Source organism: Erinaceus europaeus, chromosome 7, assembly GCF_950295315.1.
Source record: "Erinaceus europaeus chromosome 7, mEriEur2.1, whole genome shotgun sequence".
Classification (NCBI taxonomy): Eukaryota; Metazoa; Chordata; class Mammalia; order Eulipotyphla; family Erinaceidae; genus Erinaceus; species Erinaceus europaeus.
In genome coordinates, this window is record NC_080168.1 from 1,693,885 (window position 1) to 1,721,354 (window position 27,470).

Consider the following 27,470-nt stretch of genomic DNA (forward strand, 5'->3'; position numbering starts at 1 on the left):
CCGGCCCGCGGCGGGCGGAGAGAGGCGGCGGCGCCCCCGGCGGCGGGCCGGGGCGGCGGAGTGCGTCCGTACAGCAAGATGGCGGCGCCGGGCACCAAGTCGGGAGCACGCTCACGCGACCCCTCGGGGCTCCATGGCGGATGTGCCCATCCCCCGGAGCCCGGAGGTTCCTCCTCACGCCCCACAGCCGCGCGTGCCGCCAGCGTCCGGGCACCGGGCCGGCCGCAGGCGGCCGGGTGGCGTGGGCGAAGGCCCTGCCGTACGCCAAGATGGCGCCGGGGCACTTCCGGGCGCGCTTCCGGCCCCGCCCGCGCTGATTGGCCCCCGCGGCTTCCGGCCGGCTCCGCCCGCGCTGATTGGCCCCCGCGGCTTCCGGCCGGCCCCGCCCGCGCTGATTGGCCCCCGCGGCTTCCCGTCCGCGTCGCCCTGCGGCCCGTCGGAGCGACGCCGCCGCCTCAGCCGGCGCCGGGGAAGATGGACGCGGGTGAGGACGCGGGGCGGCGCGGGGGGCGCGGGGGTTCTGGGCCGGGGCGTCGGCCGGCCGCCTACCGCGGGGCGGGCCCGGGGCTGATCCCCGCCGCCTGCGTGTTGCGTGAAGGCCGCCGCGGCCCCGCAGGCCCGACCGAAGGGGGTCTGGGAGTCGGGGGGCCGGGATCGGGGTTCGCTCGCGGCCTTCGCCCCCGCGGGGTGGGTGAGACGGACGCTCCGCCGTGCGGGCCGCAGCCTGGCCGCTGCCCCGGGGTCGAGTGCGCGGCCCGGCTCCCCGGGGACGGCTCGGCGCGGCGGGGACGCGCTCCGGGTCCCGCGGTGACGTCCCCGAGTGTCGCCGGGTCTCGCCCCGCCCGCCCGGGCCTGTTTCCCTGCTGTTTCCGCGCCCCGTCCGCGACTCCGGGCCCTGTCTCCCATGACCCCTGTCCCCCATGTCCCCCTGTCCCCTGTCCGTCCCGTTCTGTGTCCCCGCCCCCGTCCCTCCGTCCGGTGTCCCCCTGTCCCTCTGAGCCCTGTCCCGTGTCCCCCTGTCCCTCTGAGCCCTGTCCCGTGTCCCCTGTCCGACCAGTTCCGTGTCCCCGCCCCCGTCCCCTGTCCCCCCGTCTCTCTGACCCCTGTCCCCCATGTTCCCCTGTCCCCTGTCTGTCCCGTTCTGTGTCCCCGCCCCCTGTCCCTCCGGTGTCCCCCTGTCCCTCTGACCCCTGTCCCGTCTCCCGGGCCCTGTCCCCTGTGTCCCCTGTCCACCATGTCCCCTGTCCGACCAGTTCCGTGTCCCCGCTCCCTGTTCCCCCCCCCGTCCATGTCCCCCGTCTCTCTGTCCCCAGTCCTCCATCCCGTGTCCCCTCCGTCCCTCTGACCCCTGTCCCCCCATCCTGTGTCTCCCGGGCCCTGTCCCCCGTCCCCTGTCCCTCATCTCTCTGTCCCCTGTCCCCCGTCCTTTTGTCTCCTGTCCCCCGTCCCACTGACCCCTGTCCCGTGTCCCCCCGTCCCTCTGACCCATGTCCCCCTGTCCGTCCCTGTCCCCACCCCCGCCGAGGCTCCTGAGCGCTGTCCACGGTGCTGCCGCGCGTCCCCAAATTCCTTCCAATGAAAGTGCCGCCCCAGTGCCGGTGTCTAGGCTCGGAGCTGCATGCCACATTTTTTTCTTTTTTTTTTCTTTTTCTTTTTCTTTTTCTTTTTTTTTTAAAGATCTTATTTATTAACGAGAAAGGAGGAGAGAGAGAAAGAACCAGATATCACTCTGGTGCACATGCTGCCGGGGACTGAACTCAGGGCCTCAGGCTTGAGAGTCCAGCGCTTTCCTCAGGGCGCCAGCTCCCGGGCCACAGGCTCCGTATGCCTTTGTCGTTTCCTGCAGCCTGCTCAGCTCTCTCTGTGCGGGCACTGAACCTGGGACGAGAGGCCTTTGCGGAAGCATCACGCCGTCCCCCCCACCCCGTTGCCCTATTTTTCACTTGCTCCCCCGTTTGTGTGACTCTGGGGCCTGGCGTGTCCCAGGACAACTTTCCCTGCAGGCCGGCAGAGACAGAGGCGCTCCCAAGGCCCCCGGGCGGGCGCCCCACCCGCCGAGCGCTGCCGGCCTGGACGACCTGCTTTCTCCTGGTGACCCTCCACCCCCAGGGTGGACCCCGTGTGCCCGCAGCCTTCCCCACATGCTTCTGCTGCCACCGCCTCCGGGCCGGGCAGAACGGGGCACAGGAAGCGGGGGGGGGCTGGTGGCGGGGCCGGGCCAGGGGCCATGGAATCCTCGGGCGGGCGGGCAGCTCGGGTCTGGGTGTGTTTGGGGCAGCCGGGGACCTGGGGAGGACACCTGGGGGAGGGCACGTGGGGCCGGTGTGGGGTCCTGGGAGCCTTTGGGTCTCTTGGCCTGGACACAGGGCCACTTTGGACGGGTCCGTGGGGCTCTGAGCGTGGAAGCTGCGGGGGGCGGGGGTGGGGTGGCCATGCTGGGTCTGACTCAGTGGTGATGAACCAGACACAGGATTCCCGGTCCTCAGAGCGGCCGTTGGCTTTGCTGTGTGAAGGGGCTGTGGGCTGTGTGGCGGGTAGAGTGCAGGCCTTGCATGATGGGGGCCCGGATCTCGCTCCCTGGGGCTGTGTGTGCTGGAACGATGCCCCGGGTGTGTGTGAGAGAGATTAGTAAATAAAGGCCCCTGGTGTGCGGGGAGCCCACAGGGTGTGGTGTGGGTGCGGTGTGGGTGTGTGCGGTGGTGAGAGGCGCATTGCGAGTGGCGGCTTGGCGAGGCCGTCTGCCCAGTGTCTTCTGGGAACTGTCACCAGCTTCTGATGCAGCCAAGGCCCAGACTCCCTCCCCATCAGTGGCTTCATGTGAGACGCTAGAGATTTAAAACGGTGCGTCCAACGGCTTGCTTTCAGATGCTGAGTTTACTGAGTGAGGACAGAATGGTTACGGTTTTACTCGTTAGTCTTTTAGAAACCCAGAGACCTCGTCTTTGAGCCGCACTGCATGTAGTCCGCTCTGCAGGGACTCCGCCAGTGGGTGCGTGCGAGCTTGTTTATTCTTGTGTGTGGCGCTGTCCTGGGCTGTGCTGAGCTGTCCTGGTGCTGCCCTGGGCTGTGCTGGGCTGTCCTGGGCTGTCCTGGTGCTGTCCTGGGCTGTCCTGGGCTGGGCTGGGCTGTGCTGGGCTGTGCTGAGCTGTCCTGGGCTGTCCTGGTGCTGTCCTGGGCTGTGCTGAGCTGTCCTGGTGCTGCCCTGGGCTGTCCTGGGCTGTCCTGGTGCTGTCCTGGGCTGTGCTGAGCTGTCCTGGGCTGTCCTGGTGCTGTGCTGGTGCTGTGCTGGTGCTGTCCTGGTGCTACCCTGGGCTGTGCTGAGCTGTCCTGAGCTGTCCTGGGCTGTCCTGGGCTGTGCTGAGCTGTCCTGGTGTTGTCCTGGGCTGTCCTGGGCTGTGCTGGTGCTGTGCTGGTGCTGTCCTGGTGCTGTCCTGGGCTGTGCTGAGCTGTCCTGGGCTGTCCTGGGCTGTGCTGAGCTGTCCTGGGCTGTCCTGGTGCTGTGCTGGTGCTGTCCTGGGCTGTCCTGGGCTGTGCTGAGCTGTCCTGGGCTGTCCTGGTGCTGTGCTGGTGCTGTCCTGGGCTGTGCTGGGCTGTGCTGGGCTGTGCTGAGCTGTCCTGGGCTGTCCTGGTGCTGTCCTGGGCTGCCCTGGTGCTACCCTGGGCTGTGCTGAGCTGTCCTGAGCTGTCCTGGGCTGTCCTGGGCTGTGCTGAGCTGTCCTGGTGTTGTCCTGGGCTGTCCTGGGCTGTCCTGGTGCTGTCCTGGTGCTGCCCTGGTGCTGCCCTGGGCTGTCCTGGTGCTGTCCTGGGCTGTGCTGGGCTGCCCTGGGCTGTCCTGAGCTGTCCTGGGCTGTCCTGGTGCTGGGCTGTGCTGTGCTGGGCTGTGCTGGGCTGTCCTAGTGCTGCCCTGGGCTGTCCTGGTGCTGGGCTGGGCTATGCTGGGCTGCCCTGGGCTGTCCTGAGCTGTCCTGGTGCTGTCCTGGGCTGTGCTGAGCTGTCCTGGTGCTGCCCTGGGCTGTCCTGGTGTTGTCCTGGGCTGTCCTGGGCTGTGCTGGGCTGTCCTGGGCTGTCCTGGTGCTGTCCTGGGCTGTCCTGGTGCTGTCCTGGTGCTGTCCTGGGCTGTCCTGGGCTGTCCTGGTGCTGTCCTGGTGCTGTCCTGGGCTGTCCTGGGCTGTCCTGGTGCTGTCCTGGTGCTGTCCCGTGCTGTCCTGGGCTGTCCTGGTCTGGCCTGAGCTGTCCTGGGCTGTGCTGAGCTGTCCTGGTGCTGTCCTGGGCTGTCCTGGGCTGTCCTGGGCTGTGCTGGGCTGTCCTAGTGCTGTCCTGGGCTGTCCTGATGCTGTGCTGGGCTGTCCTGAGCTGTCCTGGGCTGTCCTGGGCTGTCCTGGTGCTATCCTGGGCTGTCCTGGGCTGTCCTGGTGCTGTCCTGGGCTGTCCTGGGCTGTCCTGGTCTGGCCTGAGCTGTCCTGGGCTGTGCTGGGCTGTCCTGGTGCTGTCCTGGGCTGTCCTGGGCTGTCCTGGGCTGTCCTAGTGCTGTGCTGGGCTGTCCTGGGCTGTGCTGTGCTGTCCTGGGCTGTGCTGGGCTGTGCTGGGCTGTCCTGGGCTGTCCTGGTGCTGTCCTGGGCTGTGCTGGTGCTGTGCTGGGCTGTCCTGAGCTGTCCGGAGCTGTCCTGGGCTGTCCTGGGCTGTGCTGGTGCTGTCCTGGTGCTGTCCTGGGCTGTCCTGGGCTGTCCTGGGCTGTGCTGGTGCTGTGCTGGTGCTGTCCTGGTGCTGTCCTGGGCTGTGCTGAGCTGTGCTGGTGCTGTCCTGGGCTGTGCTGGGCTGTCCTGGGCTGTCCTGGTGCTGTGCTGGTGCTGTCCTGGGCTGTGCTGGGCTGTCCTGGGCTGTCCTGGTGCTGTCCTGGGCTGTCCTGGGCTGTGCTGGGCTGTGCTGGGCTGTGCTGAGCTGTCCTGGGCTGTCCTGGGCTGTGCTGAGCTGTCCTGGTGCTGCCCTGGGCTGTCCTGGGCTGTCCTGGTGCTGTCCTGGGCTGTGCTGAGCTGTCCTGGGCTGTCCTGGTGCTGTACTGGTGCTGTGCTGGTGCTGTCCTGGTGCTACCCTGGGCTGTGCTGAGCTGTCCTGAGCTGTCCTGGGCTGTCCTGGGCTGTGCTGAGCTGTCCTGGTGTTGTCCTGGGCTGTCCTGGGCTGTGCTGGTGCTGTGCTGGTGCTGTCCTGGTGCTGTCCTGGGCTGTGCTGAGCTGTCCTGGGCTGTCCTGGGCTGTGCTGAGCTGTCCTGGGCTGTCCTGGTGCTGTGCTGGTGCTGTCCTGGGCTGTGCTGGGCTGTGCTGGGCTGTGCTGAGCTGTCCTGGGCTGTCCTGGTGCTGTCCTGGGCTGCCCTGGTGCTACCCTGGGCTGTGCTGAGCTGTCCTGAGCTGTCCTGGGCTGTCCTGGGCTGTGCTGAGCTGTCCTGGTGTTGTCCTGGGCTGTCCTGGTGCTGTCCTGGTGCTGCCCTGGTGCTGCCCTGGGCTGTCCTGGTGCTGTCCTGGGCTGTGCTGGGCTGCCCTGGGCTGTCCTGAGCTGTCCTGGGCTGTCCTGGTGCTGGGCTGTGCTGTGCTGGGCTGTGCTGGGCTGTCCTAGTGCTGCCCTGGGCTGTCCTGGTGCTGGGCTGGGCTATGCTGGGCTGTCCTGAGCTGTCCTGGTGCTGTCCTGGGCTGTGCTGAGCTGTCCTGTGCTGCCCTGGGCTGTCCTGGTGTTGTCCTGGGCTGTCCTGGGCTGTGCTGGGCTGTCCTGGGCTGTCCTGGTGCTGTCCTGGGCTGTCCTGGTGCTGTGCTGGGCTGTCCTGAGCTGTCCTGAGCTGTCCTGGGCTGTCCTGGTGCTGTCCTGGTGCTATCCTGGGCTGTCCTGGGCTGTCCTGGTGCTGTCCTGGGCTGTCCTGGGCTGTCCTGGGCTGTCCTGGTCTGGCCTGAGCTGTCCTGGGCTGTGCTGGGCTGTCCTGGTGCTGTCCTGGGCTGTCCTGGGCTGTCCTGGGCTGTCCTAGTGCTGTGCTGGGCTGTCCTGGGCTGTGCTGTGCTGTCCTGGGCTGTGCTGGGCTGTGCTGGGCTGTCCTGGGCTGTCCTGGTGCTGTCCTGGTGCTGTCCTGGGCTGTGCTGGTGCTGTGCTGGGCTGTCCTGAGCTGTCCGGAGCTGTCCTGGGCTGTCCTGGGCTGTGCTGGTGCTGTCCTGGTGCTGTCCTGGGCTGTCCTGGTGTTGTCCTGGGCTGTCCTGGGCTGTGCTGGTGCTGTGCTGGTGCTGTCCTGGTGCTGTCCTGGGCTGTGCTGAGCTGTGCTGGTGCTGTCCTGGGCTGTGCTGGGCTGTCCTGGGCTGTCCTGGTGCTGTGCTGGTGCTGTCCTGGGCTGTGCTGGGCTGTCCTGGGCTGTCCTGGTGCTGTCCTGGGCTGTCCTGGGCTGTGCTGGGCTGTGCTGGGCTGTGCTGAGCTGTCCTGGGCTGTCCTGGTGCTGTCCTGGGCTGTGCTGAGCTGTCCTGGTGCTGCCCTGGGCTGTCCTGGGCTGTCCTGGTGCTGTCCTGGGCTGTGCTGAGCTGTCCTGGGCTGTCCTGGTGCTGTGCTGGTGCTGTGCTGGTGCTGTCCTGGTGCTACCCTGGGCTGTGCTGAGCTGTCCTGAGCTGTCCTGGGCTGTCCTGGGCTGTGCTGAGCTGTCCTGGTGTTGTCCTGGGCTGTCCTGGGCTGTGCTGGTGCTGTGCTGGTGCTGTCCTGGTGCTGTCCTGGGCTGTGCTGAGCTGTCCTGGGCTGTCCTGGGCTGTGCTGAGCTGTCCTGGGCTGTCCTGGTGCTGTGCTGGTGCTGTCCTGGGCTGTGCTGGGCTGTGCTGGGCTGTGCTGAGCTGTCCTGGGCTGTCCTGGTGCTGTCCTGGGCTGCCCTGGTGCTACCCTGGGCTGTGCTGAGCTGTCCTGAGCTGTCCTGGGCTGTCCTGGGCTGTGCTGAGCTGTCCTGGTGTTGTCCTGGGCTGTCCTGGGCTGTCCTGGTGCTGTCCTGGTGCTGCCCTGGTGCTGCCCTGGGCTGTCCTGGTGCTGTCCTGGGCTGTGCTGGGCTGCCCTGGGCTGTCCTGAGCTGTCCTGGGCTGTCCTGGTGCTGGGCTGTGCTGTGCTGGGCTGTGCTGGGCTGTCCTAGTGCTGCCCTGGGCTGTCCTGGTGCTGGGCTGGGCTATGCTGGGCTGCCCTGGGCTGTCCTGAGCTGTCCTGGTGCTGTCCTGGGCTGTGCTGAGCTGTCCTGGTGCTGCCCTGGTGTTGTCCTGGGCTGTCCTGGGCTGTGCTGGGCTGTCCTGGGCTGTCCTGGTGCTGTCCTGGGCTGTCCTGGTGCTGTGCTGGGCTGTCCTGAGCTGTCCTGGGCTGTCCTGGTGCTGTCCTGGTGCTGTCCTGGGCTGTCCTGGGCTGTCCTGGTGCTGTCCTGGTGCTGTCCCGTGCTGTCCTGGGCTGTCCTGGTCTGGCCTGAGCTGTCCTGGGCTGTGCTGAGCTGTCCTGGTGCTGTCCTGGGCTGTCCTGGGCTGTGCTGGGCTGTCCTAGTGCTGTCCTGGGCTGTCCTGATGCTGTGCTGGGCTGTCCTGAGCTGTCCTGGGCTGTCCTGGGCTGTCCTGGTGCTATCCTGGGCTGTCCTGGGCTGTCCTGGTGCTGTCCTGGGCTGTCCTGGGCTGTCCTGGTCTGGCCTGAGCTGTCCTGGGCTGTGCTGGGCTGTCCTGGTGCTGTCCTGGGCTGTCCTGGGCTGTCCTGGGCTTTCCTAGTGCTGTGCTGGGCTGTCCTGGGCTGTGCTGTGCTGTCCTGGGCTGTGCTGGGCTGTGCTGGGCTGTCCTGGGCTGTGCTGGTGCTGTGCTGGGCTGTCCTGAGCTGTCCGGAGCTGTCCTGGGCTGTCCTGGGCTGTGCTGGTGCTGTCCTGGTGCTGTCCTGGGCTGTCCTGGTGTTGTCCTGGGCTGTCCTGGGCTGTGCTGGTGCTGTCCTGGTGCTGTCCTGGTGCTGTCCTGGGCTGTGCTGAGCTGTGCTGGTGCTGTCCTGGGCTGTGCTGGGCTGTCCTGGGCTGTCCTGGTGCTGTGCTGGTGCTGTCCTGGGCTGTGCTGGGCTGTCCTGGGCTGTCCTGGTGCTGTCCTGGGCTGTCCTGGGCTGTGCTGGGCTGTGCTGGGCTGTGCTGAGCTGTCCTGGGCTGTCCTGGTGCTGTCCTGGGCTGTGCTGAGCTGTCCTGGTGCTGCCCTGGGCTGTCCTGGGCTGTCCTGGTGCTGTCCTGGGCTGTGCTGAGCTGTCCTGGGCTGTCCTGGTGCTGTGCTGGTGCTGTGCTGGTGCTGTCCTGGTGCTACCCTGGGCTGTGCTGAGCTGTCCTGAGCTGTCCTGGGCTGTCCTGGGCTGTGCTGAGCTGTCCTGGTGTTGTCCTGGGCTGTCCTGGGCTGTGCTGGTGCTGTGCTGGTGCTGTCCTGGTGCTGTCCTGGGCTGTGCTGAGCTGTCCTGGGCTGTCCTGGGCTGTGCTGAGCTGTCCTGGGCTGTCCTGGTGCTGTGCTGGTGCTGTCCTGGGCTGTGCTGGGCTGTGCTGGGCTGTGCTGAGCTGTCCTGGGCTGTCCTGGTGCTGTCCTGGGCTGCCCTGGTGCTACCCTGGGCTGTGCTGAGCTGTCCTGAGCTGTCCTGGGCTGTCCTGGGCTGTGCTGAGCTGTCCTGGTGTTGTCCTGGGCTGTCCTGGTGCTGTCCTGGTGCTGCCCTGGTGCTGCCCTGGGCTGTCCTGATGCTGTCCTGGGCTGTGCTGGGCTGCCCTGGGCTGTCCTGAGCTGTCCTGGGCTGTCCTGGTGCTGGGCTGTGCTGGGCTGTCCTAGTGCTGCCCTGGGCTGTCCTGGTGCTGGGCTGGGCTATGCTGGGCTGCCCTGGGCTGTCCTGAGCTGTCCTGGTGCTGTCCTGGGCTGTGCTGAGCTGTCCTGGTGCTGCCCTGGGCTGTCCTGGTGTTGTCCTGGGCTGTCCTGGGCTGTGCTGGGCTGTCCTGGGCTGTCCTGGTGCTGTCCTGGGCTGTCCTGGTGCTGTGCTGGGCTGTCCTGGTGCTGTCCTGGTGCTGTCCTGGTGCTGTCCCGTGCTGTCCTGGGCTGTCCTGGTCTGGCCTGAGCTGTCCTGGGCTGTGCTGAGCTGTCCTGGTGCTGTCCTGGGCTGTCCTGGGCTGTCCTGGGCTGTGCTGGGCTGTCCTAGTGCTGTCCTGGGCTGTCCTGATGCTGTGCTGGGCTGTCCTGAGCTGTCCTGGGCTGTCCTGGGCTGTCCTGGTGCTATCCTGGGCTGTCCTGGGCTGTCCTGGTGCTGTCCTGGGCTGTCCTGGGCTGTCCTGGGCTGTCCTGGTCTGGCCTGAGCTGTCCTGGGCTGTGCTGGGCTGTCCTGGTGCTGTCCTGGGCTGTCCTGGGCTGTCCTGGGCTGTCCTAGTGCTGTGCTGGGCTGTCCTGGGCTGTGCTGTGCTGTCCTGGGCTGTGCTGGGCTGTGCTGGGCTGTCCTGGGCTGTCCTGGTGCTGTCCTGGGCTGTGCTGGTGCTGTGCTGGGCTGTCCTGAGCTGTCCGGAGCTGTCCTGGGCTGTCCTGGGCTGTGCTGGTGCTGTCCTGGTGCTGTCCTGGGCTGTCCTGGTGCTGTCCTGGGCTGTCCTGGGCTGTTCTGGGGCCGTCCTAAGCTGTCCTGAGCTGTCGTGGGCTGTCCTGGTGCTGTCCTGGGCTGTGCTGGGCTGTCCTGGTGCTGTCCTGGGCTGTCCTGGCGCTGTCCTGAGCTGTCGTGGGCTGTCCTGGTGCTGTCCTGGGCTGTCCTGGGCTGTCCTGGGCTGTCCTGGGCTGTGCTGGTGCTCTCATGGGCTGTCCTTGGCTATCCTGGTGCTGTCCTGGGCTGTCCTGGTGCTGTCCTGGGCTGTCCTGGTGCTGTCCTGGGCTGTCCTGGGCTGTTCTGGGGCCGTCCTAAGCTGTCCTGAGCTGTCGTGGGCTGTCCTGGTGCTGTCCTGGGCTGTCCTGGTGCTGTCCTGGGCTGTCCTGGGCTGTGCTGGTGCTCTCATGGGCTGTCCTGGGCTATCCTGGTGCTGTCCTGGGCTGTCCTAGTGCTGTCCTGTGCTGTCCTGGGCTGTCCTGGGCTGTCCTGGTGCTGTCCTGGACTGTGCTGGGCTGTCCTGGTGCTGTCCTGGGCTGTCCTGGTGCTGTCCTGTGCTGTCCTGGTGCTGTCCTGAGCTGTCTTGGGCTGTCCTGGTGCTGTCCTGGGTTGTCCTGGTGCTGTCCTGGGCTGTCCTGGGCTGTCCTGGTGCTGTCCTGGGCTGTCCTGGTGCTGTCCTGGTGCTGTCCTGGGCTGTCCTGGGCTGTCCTGAGCTGTCCTGGGCTGTGCTGGTGCTCTCCTGGGATGTCCTGGTGCTGTCCTGGGCTGTGCTGGGCTGTCCTGATGCTGTCCTGGGTTGTCCTGGTGCTGTCCTGAGCTGTCTTGGACTGTCCTTGTGCTGTCCTGGGCTGTCCTGGTGCTGTGCTGGGCTGTCCTGGTGCTGTCCTGGGCTGTGCTGGGCTGTCCTGGTGCTGTGCTGGGCTGTCCTGGTGCTGTCCTGGGCTGTGCTGGGCTGTCCTGGTGCTGTCCTGGGCTGTCCTGGGCTGTCCTTGGTTGTCCTGGTGCTGTCCTGAGCTGTCCTGGTGCTGTCCTGGGCTGTCTTGGTGCTGTCCTGGGCTGTCCTGGGCTGTGCTGTGCTGTCCTGGGCTGTGCTGGGCTGTGCTGGTCTGTCCTAGGTTGTGTGTGTGTGTGTGTGTCTGTGTGTGTGTGTGTGCCGTGTCTTCCTCGTAGCAGCTGGGGCTCAGCTCTGCCCCCCTAGCAGTGCCCACGTCTGACCAGGACAGGGATTCCTGGAGTCAGAGGCTGCTGGCGTCAGTGCCTCACACATCTGGGCTGGTGCCCTGCATCTCCCTTCTCTGTCTGATATGAAAAAAAAATTTTTTTCATTAACACACAATGGGGGGGCATCCCTGGAGTGTGGACTCAGGACCTTATGTGTGAGGAACACAGCTTTAACCACCGGGATGCCTCCTAAGCTGTGCAGCAAGTCTGTTCAGTGGCGGGAAATGGCAGTGGTGCTGCCAGCGTCTTGGAAGGTTGCAGTGGTGCAGGGCAGCATCTGGATGGGGGCCTTCCCAGGGCCCAGGGCTGCCGCCACAGAATCCTGCTGGCTTGGTCCCGGGAAGCAAGCGTCTGCCCGCTGGGGCTTGCAGTAAAGAGTTTGACCACTCCCCTCGGTGTCCTGCTTGTCCAGGCCCTGTGGTGATGAGTCCTCACTCCCTGGCGCCTCTGGAGTTGGCCTGCCACCTATAAAGCATGCCTGGGGCCGGGCAGCAACGCAGCAGGTTAATTGCACATGGCGCAAGGACTGGCGTAAGGATCCCAGTTCGAGCCCCCGGCTCTCCACCTGCAGGGGGGTCCCTTCACAAGAGGTGAAGCAGGTCTGCAGGTGTCTTTCTCTCTTCCTCTCTGTCTTCCCCTCTTCTCTCGATTTTTCTCTGTCCTATCCAGCAACAACAGCAATAAACAAGGGCAACAAAAGAGAAAAAATAGCCTCCAGGAGCAGTGGATTCGTAGTGCAGGCACTGAGCTCCAGCAATAACCCTGGAGGCAAAAAATAAAATAAATAAATAAATAAATAAAAATAGAATAAATAAAGCATGCTTGCCAGTGAGCCGCCTGCCGCACCGCCCCGGGCACTGCCCACACAGAGCCGACTTTCCTCTCCTCCTGCCTGCCTCCATCCTGAGCGGGTGTTGGGTGGCCGTCATAGGGCTGGGTGTACCCACAGCGAGTGCTTGTCCCGGGAGTAAGTGCTGCAGCCTCCGCTGCATCGGTGACAGCCCAGAGTCAGAGAAGGGCTGATCTGTGTAGACCTGGCGGGCCGCAGTTGGGCTGGGTGCTGGCGCAAGGGTTGGGCTCATGTCACCATGCGCGAGCATCCAGGTTCAAAACCTCAGTCCTTAGCTGCGTGTGTGCGCGTGTGCGCGTGCGTGTGTGTGTGTGTGTGTGTGTGTGTGTGTGTGTGTGCGCGCGCGTGCGCGCGCGCGTGCGCTTCACGAGCAGGAAGCAGTGCTGCACTTGTCTATTTCCCTATCTGTCCCTTCATTCTCAGTTTTTCTGTCTCAAAAATAAAGTAGGGAGTCGGGCAGTGGCGCCTCGGGTTAACGCAGGTGATTCAAAGCGCGAGGTTCGAGCCCCGGCTCCCCACCTGCAGGGGGGTCGCTTCACAAGCAGTGAAGCAGGTCTGCAGGTGTCTGTCTTTCCTCTCTGTCTTCTCCTCTTCTCTCCATTTCTCTCTGTCCTATCCAACAACAACATCAATAACAACAACAATACATAAACAAGGGCAACAGAAGGGAGTAAATATTTCAGTTATTTATTTATTTTTTACCAGAGCAGTGCTCAGCTCTGGTTTATGGTGGGGCAGGGGATTGAACCTGGGACTTTGGAGCCTCAGGCATGGGAGTCTGTTTGCATAACCATTATGCTATCTACCCCTGCCCTATAAATAAATATTTTTTTGAAAATCATCAAAGTCACTGGGACCGCGAACTCGCCATGCAGACACAGCCCCAGGGGCTGCCCTGCGGCCCCCCGCCCCGGCAGCTCAGGCCAGGCTGGCCGGCTCCTGCAGTAACTAACAGGCAGGCCTGAAGCCGTCGGCCAGCTCAGCCTTTATCCGTCCTGGTCCCAGGCCGTGTGGCAGGCACGGCCCGAGTGCCCCGTGTGCCCTTGTGTGTGTGCCTTAGGGGAGGGCTTCGGTCACCCCACACCCAAAGGGGCTTCCTCTCCACTTTTTTTTTTAGCAGAATGACTTACTTACTGACAGAAGTAGAGCGTCCGTGTGGCGCTGGGGTGCCAGGGATGGAGCCCAGACCTGGTGCACACTGCCCGGTATCTCACCGCTCCTCGCGCGGGCCCACAGCCAGATGCGTGCGCGGGCCTCCAGTCTACACCGTCCCTGCCGAGGGAGGTGTGACCCCAGCTCCAGATGGCTCTGCCCAGGGCGTGCCGGGGCGCCCCAGCAGCAGCTTTGTGAGGGCACCGGCTAGCTCCTCAGGAAGCGGGCACAACGCCCGTGTGGCCTTCACCATGCTGGGTTTCTTGCTGAACGGTGAATGGTTCTAGCGGGCCGCCCCACTGGGAGAAACCACATTCAGGTGTTGAGAAGCCCTGTGAGCCCTTGGCTTTGGAGACTGTGGTCTTCCTGGTGGAGGTGATTCGGAGCTGGGCGGGGTCTTGGGGAGCAGCAGCTTCAGGTTGTCCTGCACCCCCCCATGGCCAGTGGCTGGTCCTGGGCGGTGGGAGTCCTGGGGACATACTTGAGATGACAGTTGCACACCTTGGGACGCTGCCCTCAGACCTCCCTCTGCCTCCCTCAGCCTCCCTCTCCTGCTCTGCAGCCCCCGTGCAGACCGAGATAGAGGAAGGACGTGGCTTCATTCGGGCTTCTGTAAACATTTGGCATTTATTTTATGGCAGAGACCAGACGGCTGCTGTCATTGTGCTAGGGGACAAATCCAGGGCCCCGGCATGCTTGGCACACAAAACAAGTGCTTAATCGGGCTGTGGAGACAGCATGACGGTTCTGCAAAAGACTCTCCTGCCTGAGGCTCTGAAGTCGCAGGTTCAATCCCCAGCATATGCCAGAGCTGAGCGGTGCTCTGGTGGTTAACCAGCCCGTTCTGGTTATTTGCTTATTACGTTGTTTTCTTTCCTGGGTTGTTAGTCTCAGCTTAGAGTTCAGGTGGCCCAGGAAGTGCGGTGGCAGGCCCGTCCCTCCCAGCAGAGCCACTGCTCAGCCCCTCGGGCTCTGTGTGTGAAACAGGGCTGGCACCTGTCCGGGTACGAGGCCCTGGGTCTGCACCCTGCGGGAGATGGCTGTGCTGGTGTCATCCTCCTGCCTCTCCCTCAGAGGATGCAGACGCCCACCTGGGGCAGGGCCCAGTGGTGCCAGTGCCTCCGTGTGAGGTCCTTCCTGGCAGCACCGACAAATAAACGGGGTGGGGGGTGGTGGCGTGTGTGTGTGAGCTCTGGGTCAGTGAGTCTTTGGTTCCACAGCTACTCTGACCTACGACACTCTCCGATTTGCTGAGTTTGAAGATTTCCCAGAGACCTCAGAGCCCGTCTGGATCCTGGGGAGGAGATACAGCATCTTCACAGGTGAGCCCTGCCACAGTGCCGGTCTGCCCCCGCTGGCGGGGCCTCCGGGCTCATGTCCCGCTTCCTTCTCTCGAACCTTCTCTAGAAAAGGACGCCATCTTGTCTGATGTGGCTTCCAGACTGTGGTTCACGTACAGGAAGAACTTCCCCGCCATTGGTGAGTACCCCAGGTGTGCGGTGCCCATCTTGGCAGAGCAGGGACGCTCACCGCCCCCATCTGACTGCAGGCCTTTGTCACCTGGCTCTGTCCCCTACAGCCCTGCTCCCCTGGGGTTGAGCCAGGCCGGGGGTGTTTCTGGGCTCAGACGGAGTGGGAGAAGGGGTGGTGTGCTCGCTCAGTGAGGCTGCTGCTGCTGGGGTGCTGGGTTTGAGTGCCGGCCTGGGCCGGGGAGGGGCTTCCGGTGGCCCTTGCTCTGGCCCATCTCGAGCAGAAGTTCTGGCCCTGGCTGTTGGGACGCAGAGACAGGCACGTGTGACGGGTGTCGCAGCGCACCATAGTTCAGTTCCCGACAAGGGGTTCCCCCGCGCTGCCCTTGGAGCTGGGTCGAGGGTGGGGCTGGTTTGGGCGTCACCTCTGCCCGTCAGGGAACCTGGGGCTGAGGAGCCCCCTTGCCCTGGTGCCGTGGGGATGGCGCTGTCCTGCAGGACAGGCATCTGGTGGCTAAGAATAGATGGTGGCTGGGCGGCCTGGTGGGCAGAGCCGTCAGGAGGAGGTAGGCTGCCTACAGTCCGTTTCCTTCCCCAGACAGCGGTGCTGACTTGTTTGTGGGGGTGGGGGCGGCACTGGGGTGCTTCTGTACCTCAGATGCCTGGGTCTTGCCCCCATACCCGCCCCACTGAAGCCAGCTGAAGGGAGAAGCTGGCCGAGCTTGGCCCTGACCAGCCCCCAAGCCCCCCAAGGCTTTGGCCTTGCAGGTGGGCAGGGGCGTCTGTCTGCCAGGTGCCAGGACCCATGTACCACGTTACCTACCCTGTTCCATTCTACCCTGTGGACCCATGGCTTTGTGTGCTGCCAGCTGGCTGTGGTACTGAGTTCCATGCCTTCTTTTTTTTTAATTTTTTTATTTTTTAAAAATATTTATTTATTTATTCCCTTTTGTTGCCCTTGTTGTTTTATTGTAGTTGTTGTTGATCTCGTTGTTGTTGGATAGGACAGAGAGAAATGGAGAGAGGAGGGGAAGACAGAGAGGGGGAGAGAAAGACAGACACCTGCAGACCTGCTTCACCACTTGTGAAGCGACTCCCCTGCAGGTGGGGAGCCGGGGGCTCGAACTGGGATCCTTACACTGGTCCTTGTGCTTAGCGCCACCTGCGCTTAACCTGCTGTGCTACTGCCCGACTCCCTTTTTTTTTTTTAATACTTACTTATTTTCCCTTTTGTTGCCCTTGTTGTTTATTGTTCTTGTAGCTGTTGTTGTTGTTATTGATGTCATCGTTAGATAGGACAGAGAGAAATGGAGAGAGGAGGGGAAGACAGAGAGGGGGAGAGAAAGACAGACACCTACAGACCTGCTTCACCACCTGTGAAGCGACTCCCCTGCAGGTGGGGAGCCAGGGGCTCGAACCGGAATCCTTCCGCCGGTCCTTGTGATGTGCGCCACGTGCGCTTAACCTGCCACGCTACCGCCCGACTCCCTGCCTTCTGTCAGTTGGCAGGGTGTCTCTGTGTCTTCCTGGGTCACTGCCGAGGCTGCCACTGTTTCCTGTCCCCAGATGGTCCATTTCTCGGTGCCTACCTCATGCGTGTCTTGTCCATTCTGAGGGGCCCCTTGTCAGAGTGCAGCCTCAGTGTGCTGTGCTGGCGCTCCCCAGGGGTGTGGTGGCGCCCCTGATGGTGACGCCTGTGTGTCTGCTGTGACAGGGGGCACTGGCCCCACCTCCGATACTGGCTGGGGCTGCATGCTGCGCTGTGGACAGATGATCTTTGCCCAGGCTCTGGTGTGCCGGCACCTGGGCCGAGGTGAGTCAGGGCCCAGTGGGGTGTGTGGGTGGGGGCCCCAGGAAGAGCCTCTGGTTTCCACCACCTAGAAGCAGAAATGCTTCAGAGGCTGCCAAGCGCTCCCTTTAGGCTTTATCTGGGGGCCGTGAAGGCCACTCTTGGTGTGGATCTCTTGGGCGGTAGGCAGGACTGGGTTTGCAGCCCTGAGAACTGGGCTTCAGGAAAGGCCTGGCTCCCCCATCTGGCTTCACACAGTGAGGTCTGTCTCTCACTGTGGGAAATTGCCCCCTCTGGCTCCCCAGACTGGAGGTGGGTGCAGCAGAAGAGGCAGCCAGACAGCTACTTCAGCGTCCTCAACGCTTTTGTGGACAGGAAGGACAGCTACTACTCCATCCACCAGATAGGTGGGTGCCTGGCGCCGGGGCGGGCAGGGTCTCAGTCCACCCCTGAGTATGTGCTGCTCAGCGCCCCTAGTCTCGAGGCCCGTCCCTCCCCCCACCTCAAGGTCTGGGACTCCTAGTTCTGAGCATCTTGTTCTCATCTCGTCTCTCATCTTGTTCTCATCTGTGATGTGGGACCACACCTCAGGCCACCGGCCAGAGTCCTGTCCCTGCTCAGGGACCCAGCCTGGTCCTCAGGGAAGGGGCCTTTTGGAGGAAGTGTCCCTGTGTCTCTGGGCTCATGCTGAGGCGGGAGTGGGCGTGCTCACGCCGGTCTCCAGTGTGGTATCCCCAGAAGCACATGCCACTGGACTCTGGGGGTGGGGCAGGCCGCAGGCCACAGGAATGTCCTCATCTGCTCTGTTTGCTGCAGCTCAAATGGGTGTCGGCGAGGGCAAGTCCATCGGGCAGTGGTATGGGCCCAACACAGTCGCCCAGGTCCTCAAGTACGTATGTGCTGCCTTCAGCCCCCGGGACCCGGCTCTGTGCCCGTGCACTCCCTCACCCCCACCACCACCCTGGGCATTGCTGCCTCCCTGCCCCCCTGGACTGTCAGTGCCGAGCATCACTGTGCCCTGCCGTGCGGTCCTCGGTCAGCATGAGCACTGGGCAGGGGCGTGCGCCCGAGGGGTGACTGCCCCACTCGGCAGGAACAGGCTCTCCTTAGCTCCCTCTCTGTGTGGCTCAGGCGGAGGGTGGCTGCGGGCCTCTCAAAAGGCCCTGGACTCGGGGAGGAAGTTGCCACAGCTGCTCAGAGGCTGGAGCTCCTGGCAGGCAAAGGCTCACGCATGGTCCTCCACAGGAAGCTTGCCGTCTTCGACACCTGGAGTGCACTGGCTGTGCACATCGCCATGGACAACACTGTGGTGATGGAGGACATCCGTGAGTGGCTCAGGCGGGTCCTAGCAGGGGTGGGGGTGGGGGCGGGCCTCCCCGCCTGGGCCGCGGGGAGCACTGGCATCCGAGTGCCAGAGCAGCAGTACCCGCCTAGAGGCCCTTCTGCCATTCTGCGCTCTCCACCGGGGCCCTGGTTCCTCAGCACGACCGCACACACCTGGGGAGGCTTTGCCGGCCCTAGGCTTCCTTCCCTTCCTGAGCCTATCTGGCCTCCCTCCAGCACGGAGGGTCCAGGTGGTGAGGAGGTCACAGCTTCTCACCAAGATGGCTTCCAAACCAGGACACAGGCCCACAGTGAACAGAGCAGGCACAGTGTGTGTGTGTTGGGGGGCCAGAGTCACAGAAACTCGCAGAGACACAGGAGAGCTGAAGGGACACCTCTCTGTCACACCTCTGCTTCCCGTGGCATTGGAGGGGCTGGGCAGTGGTGTACCCATGTTACCATGCTCGGGGACCTGGGTTCCTGGGTTCCAGCCCCCAGTCCCCACTTGCAAGGGGAGCTTATGAGTAGTGGAGCAGTGTTCCAGGTGTCTGTCTGGTAGTGTCTCTCTCTTTTTCCTCTTCTCTCTCTCCCTATTTCTCTCTGACTTTAAGAAAGAAAAAGTAAAACAAACAAAAACATTAGAGGGTGGAGTTGTCGTGCAAACGCTCAAACCCCAGTGATAACCCTGGTGGGAAAAAGAAAGAGCAGTGGGGCCTAGCATGTGACTTATAACCACGTGACCTAGTGCAGAGAGGCAGGAGGGACAGAGTCCCGCTACCTGGAAGTTCAGGCGTGTGCCTGAGCTCTGGGTCCCTGGAGTCGGGTTTATTGGCTCAGCTCTGACACCAGCTGCATGTCCTCCAGCTGTGCTCTCTCTGACTCTAAGGAGCCTCAGACCCACAGGCTCCGGCCCCCACCCCGTCAGCATGGTCTCTGGGGCTGATGCTAGAGTAGGTCCCAGAAAGGCTGTTGTGAACTGACCCAGGGCCAGCTGGGGGCAGAGGGCGAGGCCTACAGGAGGACACGGCACTCCTGGAGCCCACACGCTCCTTTCTCCAGTGCTCCCCAGCTGGAGGCTCTCAGGGCTCCTTCAGGAACATGACTGATGAGTTCACTGGCCATTGGTGACTGACCAGTCTGCAGCCCCTCTCCCGTCACCATCTTGGGGTACCTGGGGCTTTCCAGAGGGTCACTGCTCATCATACTGTCAGTGATGTCACTCAGGAAATTCCGAGGTCTCTGGGCGTCTCCTGCCCAGAGGAGAGGGAGTGGAGACTAAACTCCTCTCCTACTATTAGCCAGCTCTGCAGGACCCCCCCCCCCCAACAACAACCACTTTAAGGAGTCCAGCACTGCTGAGTCAGAGCCTCAGTCCCGGACTGAGGTTGAGAACCTCAGTGTGTTGATGCCGTGAGGCCCAGCCAGAGCTGCAGAGCTGTCCTCTGGTGAGAGGTCCCCTTTCCTTCCAGCTATAGACTTCTCTTTGTTCTTGGGCCACTGTTCGTTCTTTCTTTCTTTCTTTCTTTCTTTGCCACCAGGCTTACTGCTGCATGACTGTTCTCTTGGCAGCCCTTTTAGATAGAAGGTGAGGAGGAAGACTGACAGATTGGAGGACACTGTAGCACTATTCTAGGACTGTGAAACTTAGTCCAAAGGCTCTCCCAGGTGGTCACCTGGGGCTCAAATGCTTTGTAACACAAGCACCCTGCAGGGTGAGCTCTCTGCTGGCCCCCTGACGTGTTTGAGCTGGGCCATACAGCAGAATGTCTGTGCCCACCCTGGATTGCTTTGTCTGCTGAGTTGCTCTGTCTGCAGCCAGCTTGTCCCTGACACGCTGCTTCCTTGGGCCACCTCGTTTCCTTTGCACCTGGAGGCTGGTTCCCATGTGTTGCACAGGTATCTGGCGTGGTGGCGTCTTTGCTGAGGTGTGGCAGTTGACGTGTGGTGTGGTGAGTCCTAGGGCACTGTTTCCCACCTCTTGCTGACCTGTCACCATGCCACGCCTACCACCAGAGCAGTCTCTCTGTCGTGTTTACCATTGTGCTCTTCTGAAGAGCTCTCTGCCTTTCCCGTCTCACCTGAAACGAGTGAGAGTGAGGAGGCCAGAAAGTGGCCCACCCAGCTGAGCGCACACATTACCACGCATAAGGACCTGGGTTCAAGCCCCCCCACCCCCCACCTCTGGGGGGAATGCCTCACGAGCAGTGCAGCAGGTCTTCAGGGGTCTCTCTGTCTCTCTCCCTCCCACTCCTCTCAGTTTCTCTCTGTCCTGTCCTACAGACGAAGGAAAAAAAATGGCTGCCAGCACCAAGCCTCAGTGATAACCCTAGTGGCGATTAAAACCATGCAGACACAGGCATAGGTAGTGAGAGTAAGAGCGATTTGTGCAGTGAGGGCATCCTTACTTCATGCAGGCTCGTCTCTGCCCGGTTCTGCCATTGTCGTCTCCCAGTGACTAGACCTGGGCTCCCCTGTACCCTCCCGTCCTGCCCAGAATCCGCCCTCTGCCAGCATCGCTGCCTCCTCTCTTAGGGAGTGGAGACACCAGGGCTTGGGGGCTGGGAACACACTCTCCACACCAGGGAGAGGCTCCCTGCACTTGGTGAGGGAGGGCAGACATCACTCCCTGGTGGCACCCGCCTCTCGCCCTGGACCATGGGCACCAGTGTTCGGGGTGGCAGCTGAGGCACAGGCCGCAGCAGGGTCCTGTCTGCATCCTCCACCGCTGTGTTTGGGCGCACTCCTCACCCTTCCCACGTCTTCCCTGGGAGCCTCTGCCACAAAGCCCCGTCCCGCCTCCCTCAGGAAGGCTGTGCAGGGGCAGCTCTCTGTGTGTGGGTGCCGCCGCCTTCCCTGACGCCCCGGACCAGCACTGCAACGGCTTCCCGGCTGGCGCGGAGGCTGGAGCCACGGCTGAGCCCTCCAAGAGGCCGGCCCCCTGGAGGCCCTTGGTGCTGCTCATCCCCCTGCGCCTGGGGCTGACGGACATCAATGAGGCCTACGTGGAGACACTCAAGGTGGGCTGCCCGGAGTGCTCTCAGCAGGGGCTGGAGCTGGAGGGGCTCCCCACCTCCTGTCACCTCTCCGCCTCCGGGGTCCTCGCCTAGTGCCCCTCACTCACCTCAGGCCGGCCTCCCCAGTGCCCTGCAGAGCTGTGCTCCCCACACGGCCCAGGCTCCTGGTCCCTGCCGACTAAGCTCTCCAGAACCCCTTTTTGCTCTGATGCCCCTGTGGAGGTGGGGGTGTCCCTTCCCTCTGCCGTGTCGGGGTGGGGTTCCCTGCAGGGGTTCAGCGCCTCTTGCGCCTCTCCCACAGCACTGCTTCATGATGCCCCAGTCCCTGGGCGTGATTGGAGGGAAGCCCAACAGCGCCCACTACTTCATAGGCTACATGGGTGAGTGTGAGTGGGGAGGGCCCTGCGTCCTGTCGGTGTGGCCCCACCCGCCCTGCTGCCCCGGTGAAGGGCCCGGGGCCGTGAGTCTTCCCTGCCCATGTCTTCCCAGGCGAGGAGCTCATCTACCTGGACCCGCACACCACGCAGCCAGCGGTGGAGCCCTCCGACAGCTGCTTCGTTCCTGACGAGAGCTTCCACTGCCAGCACCCCCCAAGCCGGATGAGCATCAGGGAGCTGGACCCTTCCATCGCTGTGGTGCGTCTCCTGCCCCTGGCTCCGCGGACGCCGTGAGCTCGCGGCTGCTGCCCCTTATGCTTCCCGACCTTGGTGACTCGTCCCGGAGCCCTGCTCAGCTCTGCCTGTGGCGGTGCTGGCGAATGAACCATGAAGGACTTCATGCCTGACAGTTTGCTGTCCTCCTGCTCCCTTCTGTGATTTTTGTCCACACTTGGGATTAGGTTCTGTGCTCACCTGGCTTTGCACTTGGAGGACAGAGAAGAGTTAGCATCACTGCTCACGCCCCCCTTAGTGGTGGCCTTCCCGAGTGAGCAGGGGTGTGGGAGAGGGTGCGCCTGGGGGCCGGGAGAGGGTGCGCCTGGTGGATTGCACACTTGGGTGTCTGTCCCCAGCCCCCACAAGCAAGTGGAGCAGCGCTGAGGCAGGCTCGCGCAGAGTCAGCGCAGAAGGCGAGTGGGCCGTGCGTGTTTCGGGCTCACGCTCACTCGAGCAGCTCACAGGGTGGTCGAGAAAGCGGACAGCCTGGCAGAGGCAGAGCCGGGGGAGTCCCACAGGACAGGCCACACGGAGGGCTGGAGGCGGGAGAGGCCGTTGTGCTGGGGCCCAGCCTCACCTTTACCAGCAGAAGCCCCCAAGCACAGCTTAGAGGAGAGGGCCCATGAGCTGCTTCCCCATCTGCGGCTTCCTCTTCTCTCAGCCTCATGGTCCCCAGGATTGGCACAGCCCGCTCTGGGTAGCTCCCAGTGCTGTCCCACATTTAGTTCTTTCCTCACTGGGAGTCTCTCTTCTCAGACACGAGCCTTGGGTCTGGAGAGCAGTGCTGCTCACTGAGCTGCTGAGTGACGTGGGGTCCAGGCCCGGTCTTGGCCCTACTAGCTCTTCCCTGGGGTTCCATCCAGAAGAGAGCTCTCTGCCCCGCTCCAGTGCTCCCCTCCCAGACTTTAAAAATGCCTGCGGCCACCATGAACTGGATAAGCCCAGATGGGGGCGCGAAGGGTCGAGCCGTGGGTGAGCCTGTGCGGAGGACGGAGGCCCACGAGCCACGTGTGTCCCTTCGTGACTGGAGCAGTGAGCACGGGTGGTGATGGTGGTCTGGGCACCGGTAGGACCTGGCAAGCGAACCCACCATGTGCAAGTGTGGTCGCTGGGTGTGGCCGCGCCCCTGCTCACCGACACTTTCTCTTCCAGGGCTTCTTCTGTCAGACCGAGGATGACTTTAATGACTGGTGCCAGCAGGTCAGAAAGGTTGGTGACAGCTCGTGGCCCACACGCCACAGGGGCTCAAGGAAGGCCAAGTCTCAGGCATGGGGTCCAGACCCCCATCGCTTGCCCTTGCTCTCTCGTGGCCACTTCTGGACACAGGGAGGCAGTGCAGGTGACCTCAGAAGAGGCTGCTCCTCCCCTCCTGTCTCCCTCCCCACTTTGTGCTCTGGGGCCTGTCGGGGTCCCCTGAGCAGTGGGCTGAGAGCTCACCTCATCAGTACTCTCCCAGTGTGCTCTGGGATTGGGGTGGGGTGTCGGGCCCTGTCTAACAGCCATTGTTGCCGACAGCTGTCGCAGCTTGGGGGCGCCCTGCCCATGTTTGAGCTAGTGGACCAGCAGCCTTCCCACCTGGCCTGCCCCGATGTCCTGAACCTGTCCCTCGGTGAGTTCACGGCTACCTGTGTGATGTCCTTGTCCTCCCCCTTTCCTCACACAGTCTGTTGGGTACTGACAGCTGGCAGAAGCCAGTTGTTTTACTAATCGAACAGGCTGCTTCAGAAGCTCTCTGAGAAGTGTGGTCATCTGGTGGGAGACAGTCTCTAGCACCAAAGCCCACCCCTCTATTAGCTTTCAGAGGCTGCTGCCAGGCACAGAGGCAGGCTGGTTGTGTGCCGGGCTGGGGTCTGCTGGCTGCAAGCGCGTGGGGCTCTGCCAATCGTGTTCCTGAGCGTCTCTGCCCATTTGCACATTTCTCCAATTTGATCAAGACCTTTCAGAGCATCACTGATCAGAACCAAGGTCACGGAGCATCCAGTGGCCAGGCAGGTCCTGCTCTGGTGTCCTAGCCTGGGGCGCAGGGAACAGGCACAGACGGAAGCCACGCTGGGGCCATGTCAAAGTAAGCGAGAGTGGCAGAAGCATATTGGGCATCTTTTGTTGCTCTGTTCTCCTGACAGCCTCTGCCTGTGCCTCGGAACCGGCTTGTTAGCTGTCTGCTTTGCTCACGGAACATCTTTGCATTCGTGTGACCAGATGCTGTGTGTTTCTGAGTAGTCTGGACGCTGGCGCTGGGGAGGCCTCTCTGCAAGGCCGAGTCCCTCTGAAGTGCCTTCAGCCTCCAGGGTGTGGGCCTCGGTGTCCCCTCAGCCAGAGCCAGCCTACGCAGCAATTGGGCTTTTGCAGCGTGGCATGGGGCCCTGTAATCCAGTGTGGATCAAAGGCAGCAGGGTGAGGTGTGGGCGAGGTGTGCCGGGCGTCCTGTGATTGCAGTGGGGCTGGGGAGCTGAGTCTCAGAGGGTGAGGCTGAGGCTTGTGAGATGTGAGGAGCTCCGAGGGTCTCCCCCTCAGCCGGCTGAGCCAGGGCCTGGAGTGTGGCGGGTACAGTGAGGCCACACGGAGTCTGAGATGCTGAGGGCTCCCTCACCGCAGTGACATTCAGGAGGGTCCCCGGCAAGGGGGCACTGCCTCCACTTGGATGTGGCCTGTGTACCAGGGAGAGACACAACTCACATGTGTGTGCATGTGTGAGTGGGCCCTGGGAGACTGTGCCCATAGCGACTGGAATGGGCCCACCAGCCTGCATCCAGCCTAGCCGTACTCCCATCAGCAGGCCTGGGACAGGCTGCTGGGAGTGGCCACTAAATTCTCAGAAAGTCCCTGGCTCCTGCCAAGAACTGTTTGCTGGCTGGCCTGAATCCTTTCCAGAACGTCACCCGGTTTGATGTGACTTAGCCACAAGCCTGCACATTGTTTGCTGTAGGTCAGGAAAACCAGGCTGGTGAGTCTGAGTCATGGAGTCAACAGCTTCAGCTCCCAAGGCCAGAGGAGCAGGACCAGAGCGAGACTGGGGTAGTGGGGATGGGTGAGGCCCCGAGCCGGAACAGATGGGGGGAGGGTTACAACCCATTTGATCTTGGTGTCCCTCTGCTAAAGATTTATTTATTCACGGGACGTGTGTGTGGGAAGGTGGAGCACGTCACTAGAGCAGAGCTCTGGCTCACATGATGCCCCAGAACCAAATGCGGGACCTCATGCTCTTCATCCACCACGACGCCTCCTTGCACAATTGATTTTTTTGTTTTAATTTTGCAGAGGCCATTTTAGATTCCTAGTGAGGCTTGGTGGCCTCAGAGCCAGTGAGAATAGGCTTCCTCCTGAGTGTTAGTGCTCCCAGGGCCACGGTGCCCAGTGTGGTGTTATTGTCTGGAAAGTAACGGCCTTTCTGGAAACCCAGTGTATTTGAGAGGCTCAAAGTGGGCTGTGGGGTTCAAAGGCATTCTGGTGCCTTTGGTGGGTTTGGTCCATTGAGTGAGAGAGAAAGGCACAGAGAAGACACCCCAAAACTTCTGGGTGCTGGGATCTTTTCCTGTTATCAGAAGCAGGAGCTAAGTTCTTCTCGGATGTCCATTCCCAGGGTGGCTCAGCAGGGTTCCGGTGCAGGGCAGCACCGTGCCAGGGGCAGCCCCTGGTGGCAGGACTGGCAGTTAGGGACGGATGCCACAAGAAAGCTCCACCCACAGCGCGCTCTCCAGAGAGCCCCACACGGGCAGGAGGCTGGGCTCCAGCTGAGAAAGCTGTGGCTTGTTGGGAGCCCTGCCTCAGCCCTGCCCTGGGTGTGGGTGTGGGGGGGGCACCTGATCTCTGGGTTCCCCATGACCGTGTCACCAGTTTGTGATGCTGACCACAAACAAGCAGTTGTTTGCCAACAAAATAGGTTTCTCCAGAGAGGACCAGAGCCACACAGGTGCCGAGGCTAGACACACCTCCAGAAGCTGCTGGGGGCCTCCCACTGCTCAGGGAGCCCCTTTGGAGGGGCAGGCAGGTCTGCGAGTGGGGACGAGTCAGGCTGCTTCCCAGGCACGTGGCGCCACCTCCTGGCACCCCGTGCCACCACTGGACCGCTTCCCGTCCCCAAGGCTCTGGGGAGCCAGGGTGCTCAGCTTTCTGTGGTGACACGAGAGCCTTGCCCATTCTTGCTTTGCTCAGGGCCTCACTTCCACTGAAGTGGCAGCATAATGTCACCAGACCTCTGCCACCGCAGCATGCCCGGTTCACACTCCCACTCTAATGGGAGACCTGAGGACGGCGTCAGAGGAGGGGGATGGAGCCCTCTGCTGTGGTCTCCATGGCGACCAGAGGATGGAGCCTTCTGCCTGGATGTCTGTGGTGGTCACTGAGGGGGAGGGAGCACTGTCCCAGCTCCCAAGTGGGTACTGGCGGGGTGGGAGAGCAGGCAGGGTGGCCGGGCGCACAGGTGCTGCCCCTTCTCCCCACCCTATGTCTGACGAGGCATGACCTCATTTCTCCAGATTCTTCTGACGTAGAGCGGCTGGAAAGATTCTTTGATTCGGAAGATGAAGACTTTGAGATCTTGTCCCTTTGAAAGGCCCAGGCCTGGGACGGTCTCCACGGCTCTCACTGGGGGCACCCAGCCTGGCCACGGGGTGCTCGGGCGGGCCATCCCATCGCACCCATCCAGCTGCCCCCGCCAGTGCCCCTCTGCCGGGACCGGGGCCTTACCGGGAGCGGGCCTGCTGGTCCCAGGGGCGCCCCACACTGCCAGCCCCGCACCGCCGCTGTCCGCTTCTGAGCCCTGTGCTCTGGGTCTGCTTTGGGATTAAAGTCCTGCTCCGCGTCCTCCACACAGACACGTGTTTCTGTTGGGCGAGCCTCAGGTCAGAGGTGGAAGAGACACTCAGAAGACATGTCCGCAGCCCAAGGGCTACCTCAGGATGGCGGGAGGAAGCAGGACCCCGGGGTTCTCTGGCTTGGGGAGGAAGCTGCCACGGTGCGGCAGAAACCCAAAGATGGCGCTTGAGTGAGGACAGATGGCCAGCTTCAGGTGAAGGCCGCACTTCACGGGATCCCTGTCCCCAGACATGCCTGCTGCTGGCTTGCTGGTCCCAGCCGCCCCTGGATGGGCAGCGGGGTCGGGCAGGGCCCTGGCCTTGTGGTACGGCAAGAGTCCACCAGCCACTGTGTCAGCTGGGGTTCCAGAACCTTTTCAGCAGTGACTGCCCGCGGCCAGCACGCGTCCTGGGGGCAGGAAGCCTGAGCAGGCGCAGAGGGGCCTTTTGCTGCCCCCCCACCCTCCAGGGCCACCTCCCACTAAGTTATTTCTCCCCTTCTGCACCCTTCCCAGCAGGCTGGAGGTGGGACATGGCTGGGACTTTCACGTGCTGGAAAAGGCTTATGGAAGAAGGTTCATTCTTAGTAGCGTAGTTTGCAATTCTTAACTGCAAATAATAAGTTTCAGTAGAAAACAGGCCTGGTGTGTGTCCCTTCTTCCGTCTCCCATGATGGGGGTGGGGGTGGGGGTGGGAATGAGGCAGGATGGTTCTGGCTGGGCAGAGGGAAGGTTCTGGTTTGACCCCACACAGGGGAGCTGGGGGTAGGGGCTCCACAGACCACCAGGCCACTGTTCCCAGAAAGGAGGTGTGCCCTGCTACTCAGCCATGCATGGCCCCTGGCTAGCTGCTCCCAAAAGTCTAGGAGGGACTGTGGGGTGACCTGACCCACCTCCCAGTCCCTGCTAAGGTATGTGGAAACATAACACACACCTCAAGCACCCAGTCTGAGCCTGAGCCGACAGCTGCCCTCAGGAACCTGGGGGCAGGGACCCTCTGTTCACTGCTGGTTCTGTTGGGGCTTGTGGCTCTCTGGGGCCCAGTTATCTGCTCAGCAGAGACCCGGCAGGTTCCTGCTGGCAGACGGCAGATGTTCTGGGTATATGCCATGTGCCATCCAGCCACCAAGTTCTAGAACACACCATGAGCCGAACCATTTCTGCTCCTGTCTGGACTGGAGTTCGGTGTAAGCAGTGAGCCAGGGCCCGCCATCCAGTGCGGGAGTTCAAACCCTGGGCCAGGCACATGCCTTGCAGAGCTGCCTCAGCCCCCAGCGCTGACTGCGGGTGGCTCATGTGCCCCTGCTGGACCATTTCTGCCTCTTGCCCCCCACCCCAACTACACAACCCCATCTTGCCCAGGCCACAGAGTTCTCGTCCAGCCTCCCCAGCTGCAGCCGAGGTGCTCAGTAGAGTCTTCGGCGCCAGGCTGCAGCCCTGGCTCACCGATCATCAGCAGGTCCTGCATCAGCCCAGGCCACTGCAGGCTGCCGTCTCCCCGACAAACCCACCCATTTCATTTCAGCCTGCTGGCCACTGTGGTCACCAAGTAGATAGGCCCTCTGGGCCAGGAAAGTCCCTCCACATGCAGAGTGGTAGCTATCCCTTGTCAAGTG

The 27,470-nt window shown here is 62.8% G+C and overlaps 1 protein-coding gene across 2 annotated transcripts; it reads left to right on the plus strand.

The window, feature by feature from the left end:
* The first annotated feature begins 78 nt into the window (after positions 1–78).
* Positions 79–26,494, plus strand: ATG4B (autophagy related 4B cysteine peptidase). Of its 2 annotated transcripts, none has more exons than XM_060193616.1 (13): positions 79–484; positions 14,035–14,136; positions 14,222–14,293; positions 15,998–16,096; positions 16,378–16,479; positions 16,889–16,961; positions 17,318–17,397; positions 20,201–20,412; positions 20,711–20,789; positions 20,899–21,044; positions 22,215–22,271; positions 22,578–22,671; positions 25,538–26,494. In XM_060193616.1, the coding sequence occupies exons 1-13, from the start codon at positions 79–81 to the stop codon at positions 25,609–25,611; spliced, it is 1,596 nt and encodes a 531-aa protein (XP_060049599.1). In that variant the 3' UTR covers positions 25,612–26,494. The 2 variants fall into 2 exon arrangements, with proteins under 2 accessions (XP_060049599.1, XP_060049600.1); XM_060193617.1 differs by lacking the exon at positions 79–484 and adding an exon at positions 13,360–13,426.
* The last annotated feature ends 976 nt before the right edge of the window (positions 26,495–27,470 follow it).

What these genes read in the sequence shown, in the direction of transcription:
- ATG4B (XM_060193616.1), top strand. Translation starts at nt 79, where the DNA reads ATGGCGGCGCCGGGCACCAAGTCGGGAGCACGCTCACGCGACCCCTCG. An exon ending in TGTGGTGATGGAGGACATCC is followed by an intron (nt 17,398 to 20,200) that starts GTGAGTGGCTCA and finishes CGCCTCCCTCAG; the next exon opens with GAAGGCTGTGCAGGGGCAGC. An exon ending in CCTACGTGGAGACACTCAAG is followed by an intron (nt 20,413 to 20,710) that starts GTGGGCTGCCCG and finishes CCTCTCCCACAG; the next exon opens with CACTGCTTCATGATGCCCCA.